The sequence below is a fragment of the Crocodylus porosus genome, unplaced genomic scaffold (genome assembly GCF_001723895.1).
Source record: "Crocodylus porosus isolate Cpor-Errol unplaced genomic scaffold, CroPor_comp1, whole genome shotgun sequence".
NCBI classification, from domain to species: domain Eukaryota; kingdom Metazoa; phylum Chordata; order Crocodylia; family Crocodylidae; genus Crocodylus; species Crocodylus porosus.
In genome coordinates this window covers 45,500,168-45,510,218 of record NW_017728931.1, presented here as the reverse complement: position 1 = coordinate 45,510,218, position 10,051 = coordinate 45,500,168, and the positions used below count along the sequence as shown (strand labels likewise).

The window sequence follows — 10,051 nt, the reverse complement described above, 5'->3', positions numbered from 1 at the left end:
CATCTTAGTATCATCAGCAAATTTGAACGGTGTGCTTTTTACCCCCTCATCCAAGTCCCTGATGAAGATGTTGAACAGTGCAGGCCCAAGGACCAAGCCCTGGGGGACTCCACTGCCCACATCCTTCCAGGTCAAGAATGACCCATTCTCAAAAGCACTTGGCAAAATTGTGCAGGGGTTAGAACAGGAATCACTGTTCACTGGTTCCATTCTTGGCTCTGTTAGTGACTATATGCACCTTGGGCAAATAATGTCTCATTTTCCCTAACCCTGCTGCAAAATGGATAATATCAAATACTTTGTTTCCAGTAGTGCATTCCATTTTCAAATACTGATAGAATCTATAATTTTTTTTTTAAAAAATCGTCAGTAGTTATTAAGCCTCATAGCACTTAAGGTAAGATAAGAAACTGAAGTCAGCTGCCTTGCATAAGGTTCTGCAAGAAATCTGGGGGAGAGTTGGAAACAAGACCCAGATGTTGAGGTGTATTGATATATCCAGTGCGCTCCAATAAAGGGTGTTAGTTGGAAGAAGAAAAACCTATAAGAGTTAAATAATGATCCATTTGAGAATTGTGAAGACAAATGAGGACATCCTTACCCCTTCATATTATGAGTTTGTATTTAACATTTGTCACAAATCCTTTAATTATCATTTAAAACTCAATGAGACTGAATTGTATTGAGATTACTAAATAAACTTTATTTAGTAATAAAAGTTCCATTTTTTCCCCCTCGGTCTTTCAAGGTCATACCGCAGAATAATCTGGTTTAAACACTATCGCATTATCAATGCCTTATGAAACAAAGACAGGGAAGAGAATTGCTTTGTTGAAAAACTAGAAGCTCCATCTACTCTTTACAAGCCCTGGGTAGTTTTAATGGAAGCTAATAGGCTTTTTTTTTTTTTTTTTGAAGAAAGAAAAAAGAGCTTAAAATTGGAATGTGTTTTGTGTGCGTCAACTTTGTTAAAGTGTTACTTGTTTGTGATTTGGCAAGATCTGAATCTGTCTTAAGGAACAGCTTGGTCTGTAAGTTATGAGACCCGTGAGATCCTCTGATATAGTATTAGTATTTTAGGAAGTTTGGGGCCCAAGTTGTTGGGTTTTTTGTTTTTGTTTTTGTACAGACAGGCTATCATGCAATAATTGCTTGAAATATCTGATGAACTTTAGAACTGAAATTAATATTGGTATTGCCAGGGGTCTCAGTGTTGTTCCGGATGAAGAAGTCATTGCAATGTACGATGGATCCCATGTCCCTCTGGAACAAATGAGTGACTTTTATGGAAAGGTAAAAGTTATCAACTACTTGTGTTTTTAGAAAACAAATGGAAATCATATATAAGACTTGCTTTTTTTTTTTAAATATTCCTATTAGTTGCATTACTGTAATGCCCAAGTACTTTGCTCTATACACTGTACAAACACAACATAAGTTCCTACCCTGAAGAATTTATTGTCTAAATTGGTAGACAAAGAGTGGGAGAAAGCAAGGATTATCACCTTGCTTTTACAGATGGGAAACAGAAGCATAGAAAGATGAAGGGGCTTCCCCATTGTTCCTTCACACAGCTCAGTTCAGTAACACCAAAAGGGCTGGTGTTGAGTGGTAGGTCCATCATTTTGTGTCTGCACCAAGTAATTCATTTAGCTAGGGAGGGATGTATTGACCCTTTTAGGGTCAATGAGTGGTGCTGACACATTCCCTTTTAATGTTGTCAGAAGGCATTAAAACTAGACTGTGATATGTGAGTATCCTGAAAAATGTTTTGTGTTCCTCATGGCATAGTCTTAAAGAAGGTTTGGGGGGGATTTTGTTTGTTTTTGCTTTTTTCCTGCCTGGTCTTGGCCTGTATGTAGCCTCAAGCCAAGCATGTCTAGTGGCTTTCTACATATTTTTTGAGGGGAGGGGTTGGTTTGAGAGTGGTTGGGTTGAGGTCTTCCAATTGTTGGAACCTTTATTACTGTGTGTTCCTTTTAGTGTGTAGTCATTATTGCAAGATCTTTTTGATTTTCACCATCTCACTTCAAGGAAGCAAAATGTTCTGAAATTGTAGTCTGTTTTTGTTAGCTTGTCGTATCATTTTTTGTCTTTATACTGTGTACCTTTTCTGGAGGGGATGTAGATTGCAAACTTCTTGACAAATGCGTTCAAGAACCTTCACTTGATTTTTTTTTTTTTTTTTGCCCCTTTTAAACAGCAAAAAAACCAAAACAAAACAAACCCCCCCCCACCTAGTTTGTGTGTGTTTTTAAATGAAATAGTATCCTTATTCATCCATAGAATTTGTGGTTAAAAGTTGGACAGTTTTAACTTCATCTGATTTGGTTGTTTGATGTTTCCCTTTTGTTAGTGTAAATAATTCTGATTTAAGTAATGGAAGTAAGTACATTTGTATAGTCCTATATAGGACTTCATTTTGGTAAATATTTCAGATGGGTTTTTTTATTTGCAGAGCTCACATGGAAACACAATGAAACAGTTCATGGATATATTCTCTCTGCCAGAGATGACTCTCCTTTCTTGTGTGAATGAATATTTTCTGAAGAACAACATAGACTATGAGCCTGTTCATCTGTACAAAGATGTCAAGGTATCAGTTTTAGCTGAGATTGCTGACACTTCCACCACTTGTATTTTTATGGCTGTAAAAAAGCTTGAACCCTCTGTTTCTCCTTTAGTTAAGTCTGTTGTGGAACCACAGTTTTACATAGTTGGCTGCAGGGGATTTGTTCTGAGTGGTACTTAGTTGACAGGAGATTGGGAAGGAGGTCTAGATTCAAGAGACTCATTCTTGTGAGAGAAAGTTTGGATCAGTATTTAAATATGTGCATTGGATGCTGTTCCATATTAGCAAGCAGCATAATACTAAATGGGATTTCCAGTCTGAAGTATCCATGTGTACTGTCTGCATTTAGAACCCCCTGCCTCACCTCCTGTCACACACACCTTATCCATTATGGCAGCTTTGAGTGGAGCTCTTCAGCCCTCCTAATTCCTAGAGAAGTACCTGGAAAAGACTCAAATTGATAAAGAGGAAATAAGGAATAACTTCATAGGAATATAGCACCAGAGAAGTTCGTGTTCTTTCCTCTTGAAGGCAGTTCTGTTGTTTCTAGTTTATTTTTTACAGCTTTTTTTTAACATTATTATTTTTGTAGTCTACCCATTTTTACAATTTTTAAGACAGCCTACATCTCTTGAGCTATGTATGTGAGTGGTAAACTTAACTGTACATTCCATTGCACTTTCCCTAATGGATGAGAAACATTTTGGCAAACTCTACAGTTCCCAAATAACTTTATATTATTTAGCTATCACTTTTTTGGCAGAAGTTCTGAAGTTTCCAAAGCTCTGCCTCTTCTCTAGCTTCTTTCTCCATCGTTTTTTGTTTTCTTGTTTGGCTTTAAGTTTTGGTGTTGTCTTTTGACAGGACCTGGACTGTAGCTTACACCAGTGACAAAATGGTAGCAATGCTGTATTACTAGGAAGTGTGTTATAGATCCAGACGAGGAAACCAGCCAAATGCTTTTAAAGTTCATTCTAGTTTTGTTTCTTAAGGTTTTAGCTATTATCGTCTGTTCATAAATCTCATTAAATGACAGGGTAGTTGAGAGTGATCCTAACTGGAAAAGCTGTCTGATTACGATTTCAGTTTCTGCTGGAGAGGAATGCATTGTACTCCAAAGCTCAACAGAAATTTGGTGTAACTGGGGCTTTCCTAAGGGTTTTAGCCTCATGTTACCCCTTAGGGTTCTCTTTTTGCAATGTTTTTTTTAGCTAATTGACCCTGCTGCTTCAAGTTACATGCTTCCAGGAAGTCTTAAAATTAACATCTTGGAAGATAAGCTGCTTTATAGAGCAATAGTGACGTATAGCTAGTGAACACCTCAAGGGAATAAATTGTTTGTTTTTGTTTTTTGTTTTGTTTTTTAGTCTATGCTAATTATTCTCTTTCCAGTTTGTTTTTTCAAAGAGAATAATTGTTATAAAAGAAAGTTACTTGCATGGTACAAGTGAATAGAGTATTCAGATTTCAAAAGATGTTTTTCTTTGGTCTTTACTGTTAATGCTGTATTGCTATCCTGACAGGATTCAATTAGGGATGTACACATCAAAGGAATAATGTACAGAGCAATTGAGGCAGATATTGGTAAGTACCAGTGAGATTAAACATGGATAATTTTTCTCTGTGTTTTAATTATCAGTTTAGTTTTCATCTCCCTTCTACAATTTGCAATACAATGAAGTTTTTTGGCATTTTACATTTATTTTATAAGATTTTCCTAATTAAATATATATGGCTTTCTGTGAATGTAGCCAAGTATTCTCTTTGAATTGATGTTCTATGGAATTTTAATATCTTTTACTAGAAAAGTACATTTGCTATGCTGAGCAGACCCGTGCAGTGTTAGCGAAGCTGGCTGACCATGGCAAGAAAATGTTTCTCATCACAAACAGTCCAAGTAGCTTTGTGTAAGTGAGCTGCCACATAACTGTACTTCTAAAACATAAAAATGAGGGTATTGTGTTCTGTGTTATCGTAAATGTTAGCTCACTACTGCTGTATTTCATTAATGCTGCCATGCTTTCTGTAGGGACAAGGGTATGAAGTTCATAGTTGGAAAGGACTGGAGAGATCTTTTTGATGTTGTCATTGTACAGGCTGACAAGCCAAACTTCTTCAATGATAAGAGAAGGTAAGTATTTTGCCAGTCCAGTGTGGCTCTAGGAATCCACTCTGTGTAAGGGTGTGAGATATATTACTCTGTGTATAAAATTGTATTTATGGAGGTTTATAAGCGAGATTTCATCAGATACAATTTCTTTTCAAAGTCACGGAAAAATGTAAGAATACAAGCCTCTGGAGCCTCAACTTCCAGCTTTGTATTTCAGATATCTATTATGGGACTGCTGGAGTGAGGGAGTGCTGTTTCCTGATTATCACATCTTGAATGCTTTCCTTTTTTTCAGTTAGGTTTAGGGAACTCAGCACATTTTTAGGGCTTTCATTGTAAATGTTATTGTTAAGAATCACTGGTGTTAGGGCAGGCAGGTCTTAAAAGTAAAACAACTTGGTGTGCCTTCTCTTGGGTTTTTTTAGAAAGCCTGAATTCCTTTACACTTAATATTGTTTAGGGGCAGTAGTCTTCCTTTGCTGCAGTATGATTCAGTTAGTCAGTTCCTTTTGGTAGGAGGAGGGAAGAGGGGGAAATGTTACATTTCAGAACATGTTCTTTCCCTATATGTACATGTCACAGTCATCTACATAGCAGGGGTATTAAACTCATGTGGCTCCCCAGGCAGGATGAGTGGCATGAGGCTAGTCCATGGGCCCATGGACCCCCCTGCTCTCTTCCACCACCCATGTTGGATCCACTACACGTACCCATTCTGGGACCCTCACCACATGCAGTGCCTGCCCCAGCTGGTTCAGGATCCATACTGGGTCTTTGACACTCCTATATTAAAGGATCAACTGAAATAGTTGGAAAAAATTTTCTTTGCAAGCTTTTGGGTACAAACACCCTTTGTCAGGCTGAGGAAGCATCTGCAGTTGGCTTGTGCTCTTTCTGGATGGAACAGAATGGAATCTAGAGGCCAGTATGTGAGAGTGCCTCAATTTGCATTTTCACTGATGGGCAGTCAGGGGGTGAGAAGCGGGTGGGGAGGTGAGGGAAGGGGATGCTTCCTCAGCCTGATGAAGGATGTTTGTACCCAAAAACTTGCAAAGAATTTTTGCAACTATTTTAGTTGATCTGATGAAAGATACCGGATTTACCTAAAGAAACTTGCCTGCCTATACCCTTAGACCAATATGGCTACAACTTATATCCCTGTATTAAAGAATCTCATCTATATGTCATTCCCAATTTTCTTTTTGTTCCCTTCTGAGTTAATACTTGTTGACGTAGTAGCTTCATACTGCCAACCCTGAGACTTTTACTTTAGCTAGTTATGGAACTTAAGAGAAAACAACAACTGAGCAAAGTTTCTTTAACTTTTTTTATATTTGTATATATAATATTTTATGTATATGAAAAAGATACAAGATAATGTTTGGCTGTCTATTGCTATAAATCAAGGCCCAGTAGTTATAAAATACATTTAGATTTATCAGGCCTTAGTTAAAACTTAAACTGATTCTTTTGCTGAAAGATTGGCATATGATGAAGCAGTCTCTTCAGCACTGTGACAAGCATGACAGACGTTTCTATCTTTCTTTTTTAAGACCTTTTCGGAAGGTGAATGAAAGGGGAGTGTTGCTTTGGGACAAAATTCACAAATTGCAGAAAGGCCAGATATATAAACAGGTATGTACACTTACAGTACATTCTCTCATTGTCTTTATAAATTTAATTTCCAGTTGCCAGAATCTTAAGTCTTTCATAACCTTCATAATTTTTTTTAAATCAGATTAAACGGTGGATGAGAATTATTTGACTAATGGAATGATTGTTGTGGGCTTTCAATATACTCATATGTAATATACATATTCTATGTACATTTTTGTAATAAAAATGGTATGTATAATGTGGAATTCAAAGTGTTTCAGTGTGGTTTTTAAATTTGTTTTTAAACATGTTTTCTCATTGTTCATGAACAGGAATGTTGGATGCTGTTTTGGTATACATATTTTGTTGTTGTTGTTCTGCAGGGTAACTTATATGAATTTTTGAAGCTTACTGGCTGGAGGGGTTCCAGAGTCCTGTATTTTGGTGACCACATTTACAGTGATCTGGCAGTAAGCAATTTATTTTCCTAATGCTATTTCCTGAAAAAAAAACTGTTGCTTTTTGTTTTGAAAAGCAATTCAAAACAAGAAGCTCTCATGTTGATGTTCCTAATTATTACATTTTAAACCAGTGCAATTTGTGGAAGTTAACAGAATTTCACAGAAAAGTGGCTTGAAGCATTGGGAAAACTTAAAATAGCTTCCAAAGAAGGATGATTATATTATCTAGCACCTGCTGTGTAGCTTTGAGCTTGTTCCGAAATTGTCAAGGACAGGAATGTAAGCCCTCATTCTTGAGTCAAATACTTGGTGCCTCATTTTTAACCGAGAATAAATGTGGATGTCCTACCATACAGTATATTGCTGATTTGGATGACATTTACAAGCATTTGTAATAAGAAATGAATGAGCTTCTGTTTTCAATTACAGGAAGCAATCTTCCTGTCACTACTTACAACATCTTGTTTTTTGCCGTGCTATCAAGGGCAGCCACATAAAACAAATAAAAGAACAGTTAAGCTGTGGCATCAAGGTATAGGTTAGTAAGATTATCTTATTTGTGCAGTAAGATAGAGGCAATTGGCTTAAATTGCTACTTAAGATTGTCTTGTGACTTCCCTTATCCTATGGTTTTCAGTATTTTGCATACTATGTTGCAGTGGAAGAAAATGTCAGGACCCTCCATTCTATCTTGTTCTGTTTAGGGTTTAACTCATGCAGTATTAAGGTTAGCAGAATCTGGACCAAAGAGAAAAAAAAGAAGAGCAGTTGTACTTTGCATAGGCACAGAGAAGGAGAAAGCACAGGGAACTAGTGGCAGCTGCCTCATGATAACACCTGTCAATTGTGGAAGTTTTAGCAGCTAATAGGGGGAGTGTCTTGTGGTCTGTTATGCCAAGGGAGGTAAGTACATGAATACTGTGGAGCATTGCCCAGCTGTGTACACTCCCCTGATACCTCTGACCTTATGCCAGTAGAGTTCCTTGATGCAGTGTGTGGCAGGGCACTTGATGTACCTTCCACTTTAAGAGGTCAGTCAGCCTGCTGAGCCCCCAGCAGGTGGGGGTCAGGGCTAACTGAAGAGTCAGCTGACCCAGAGTGGGCAGCAGGTGAGGCTAGGCCTGATCAAGGGAGTCACCTGATTGGAGGAGAGTTGGGTTTAGATGGGGTATAAGCCCAGACCCTAAGAACAGGGCTGCCAGTAACATCTTGGAAGTTGGTGAAGGAACAGCACCCAGCAGGAAGGCTGCAGCTCTTGAATGCCAGCAAGGAGAATAACATCTGGGGAAAGGGACTGAGAGTCTGTGGGCCTATTGAGGGGGCCAGCCCTGAGAGAGGGGCTAAATGTTTGGGAGACCTGGTGAAGGGTCTTGGTGAACCCAGTGAATGGGGCAGAATATGGGGGCCTATTAAGGGTTCTGGATGAGCCCAAATAAGGAAGAAGCTGCATTAGGGAGGACCTGTGGAGGGCTCTGGTTGAGCCCAGAGATGGGAAGTGATCTATGGAGGGGCCTGAGGGGTGGACCCACAGAGACGAGGGCTGAGGACTGACCCTGGGAATCTTGACTGGTCTGCATGGGGCCAGGGCCCAGGAGGGGCCGAAGGGTGAAATAGACCACGGCAGAGACTGTCAGAGTCAGGAGATCCTGGAGTTCTTGACTGGCCTGTGGTGGGACCAGGGCTTCAGAGAGGCTGAAGGTTCTTGTGCAGCTGCAGCCAAGAGGAGGTGATCAAGGGGCATGCAGCTGGGCTCATGATGGGTGGTGGTAGGCCATATGATGAGGGATCAAGGAAGGGGTCTGAGAGTGAGCTGGGGGCCAGAGGTGGAGGAGTCAGATGGGACATGGGGCCAGGGGGCCCAGTGGTTAGCAGCCCAGGAGGGGCATAGGACATTTTGGGGGAAGGCCAGAGAGTGACAAGTAAGATCAGGAAGGCCTGAAGACTGGTCCTGGTTAAGATCTGAAACTGCACCCTATTGGGGCTGGTTAGCATGGTGGGGCTGCTTGTGGCAGGGCAGCCTCCATTAAATGCCACATATGTGCCGCTCCAGGGAAAAGCGAGGGTGAGGCACTGGAAAGCCTCAACTCCCACTTGTGGGTTACTCCATGGAGGGGGAAGGCTAGGGGATCACACCCCAACAGAAAAGCACTTGTGTCCAGTGGCCCAGTGAGGGGGTGGGGAATAGAGTGTGTCCCAGTGAGGGGCCAAAGGATAGTGTGCAGGGCCAGACAGATCAGATGGCCTGGATAGTGGGGCCTGGTGAGGGGTCTGAGGAATATAGTGAGGCCCAGTGAGCATAGTGGGACCAGAGGGGTCCAGCTGTGTAGTGAGGGGCTGGGATTAGAGTGCAGGACTGGGTGGGTCTGAGGGCCTGGAAAACAGCCAGGAGAGTAAAGAACTAAAATGGTCCAGGACGAGGGACCAAAAGGTGCTGGCAGCCCAGGGAGTGGTTGTATGAGACTTAGGGGTCTGAGAGGCCATAGAAGAGACTGAGGGTTCTGGCAACCTGAGTGGGGCTGAGAGGGAGATCAAGGGTCTGGTAGCCCAGGAAGGGGCTGTGTGAAAGGTGTCAAGGCCCAGAGTATGGCTGAGGGGGGATGAGGGGTCAGAAGGCCTAGTGAGGGGCGCTATCAACAATTGGTAGAACGTCTGTAAGGATGCCATCTGCGAGGCATCGGGCATGGCGTAGGGAAGGTATGGAGCCATGCAGTTGGCACATATGGCCAGGACCACAATCCGGGTGATCATTATCAGGGATCCTGATTTTCCCCAATTAAAATATCACAAATTCGCTGATTAACGCCCCCCTGAATCCGTGATTTAAAATGAAAAGCCCCTCACTTTACTCTCCTCCTTCCCCCCCGCAGCCCTGCTGGAGGGGGCACACAGCTTGCAGGGCTATGGGGCCAGGGACCTGTGTCTGCAGCCTCTTGCCTCCGGCAGGAGGTGGCGGCTGCTGCAGTGCAGCAGAGCATGGAGACTGGCTCTCTCCCCTGCTGCAGGCTTGGGGGGCGGGGAGGGGGGGCTGGCTCCCTGCTGCTGTGTGCACTCCCACGGGCCAGTGTGCAGGGCAGTGTGTCCTCTGCCTGACCATCCTCCTCCCACTGTCTCCCAGCCCCCTGCAGGCTGGAAGTCTGACAGCTTGTAGAGGTCTCATAGCAAAACTACAAAATCTGTGGGTTTCTTTGGTAAAATGAGAAATCTGTGTTTGCATTTGGTAAAGCGGGGAAAAAATCTAGGATTTTCTCTGTTTTTCCATGGAAAATGGAAAACTTGGATCCCTGGTTGTTATAAGAGCAGGGCAGCCTTTTG

General features: G+C 41.6%; 1 protein-coding gene across 1 annotated transcript in view; it reads left to right on the top strand.

Annotated features, from left to right (window-relative positions):
* NT5DC3 (5'-nucleotidase domain containing 3) overlaps positions 1-10,051 on the top strand; it is a 29,236-nt gene that overhangs the window by 14,705 nt on the left and 4,480 nt on the right. Inside the window, exons 5-11 of the mRNA XM_019544761.1 lie at positions 1,203-1,293; positions 2,459-2,596; positions 4,096-4,156; positions 4,377-4,479; positions 4,602-4,703; positions 6,236-6,317; positions 6,662-6,748. Coding sequence (XP_019400306.1) covers positions 1,203-1,293; positions 2,459-2,596; positions 4,096-4,156; positions 4,377-4,479; positions 4,602-4,703; positions 6,236-6,317; positions 6,662-6,748 — 664 coding nt within the window. The remainder of the gene's footprint in view (positions 1-1,202; positions 1,294-2,458; positions 2,597-4,095; positions 4,157-4,376; positions 4,480-4,601; positions 4,704-6,235; positions 6,318-6,661; positions 6,749-10,051) is intronic.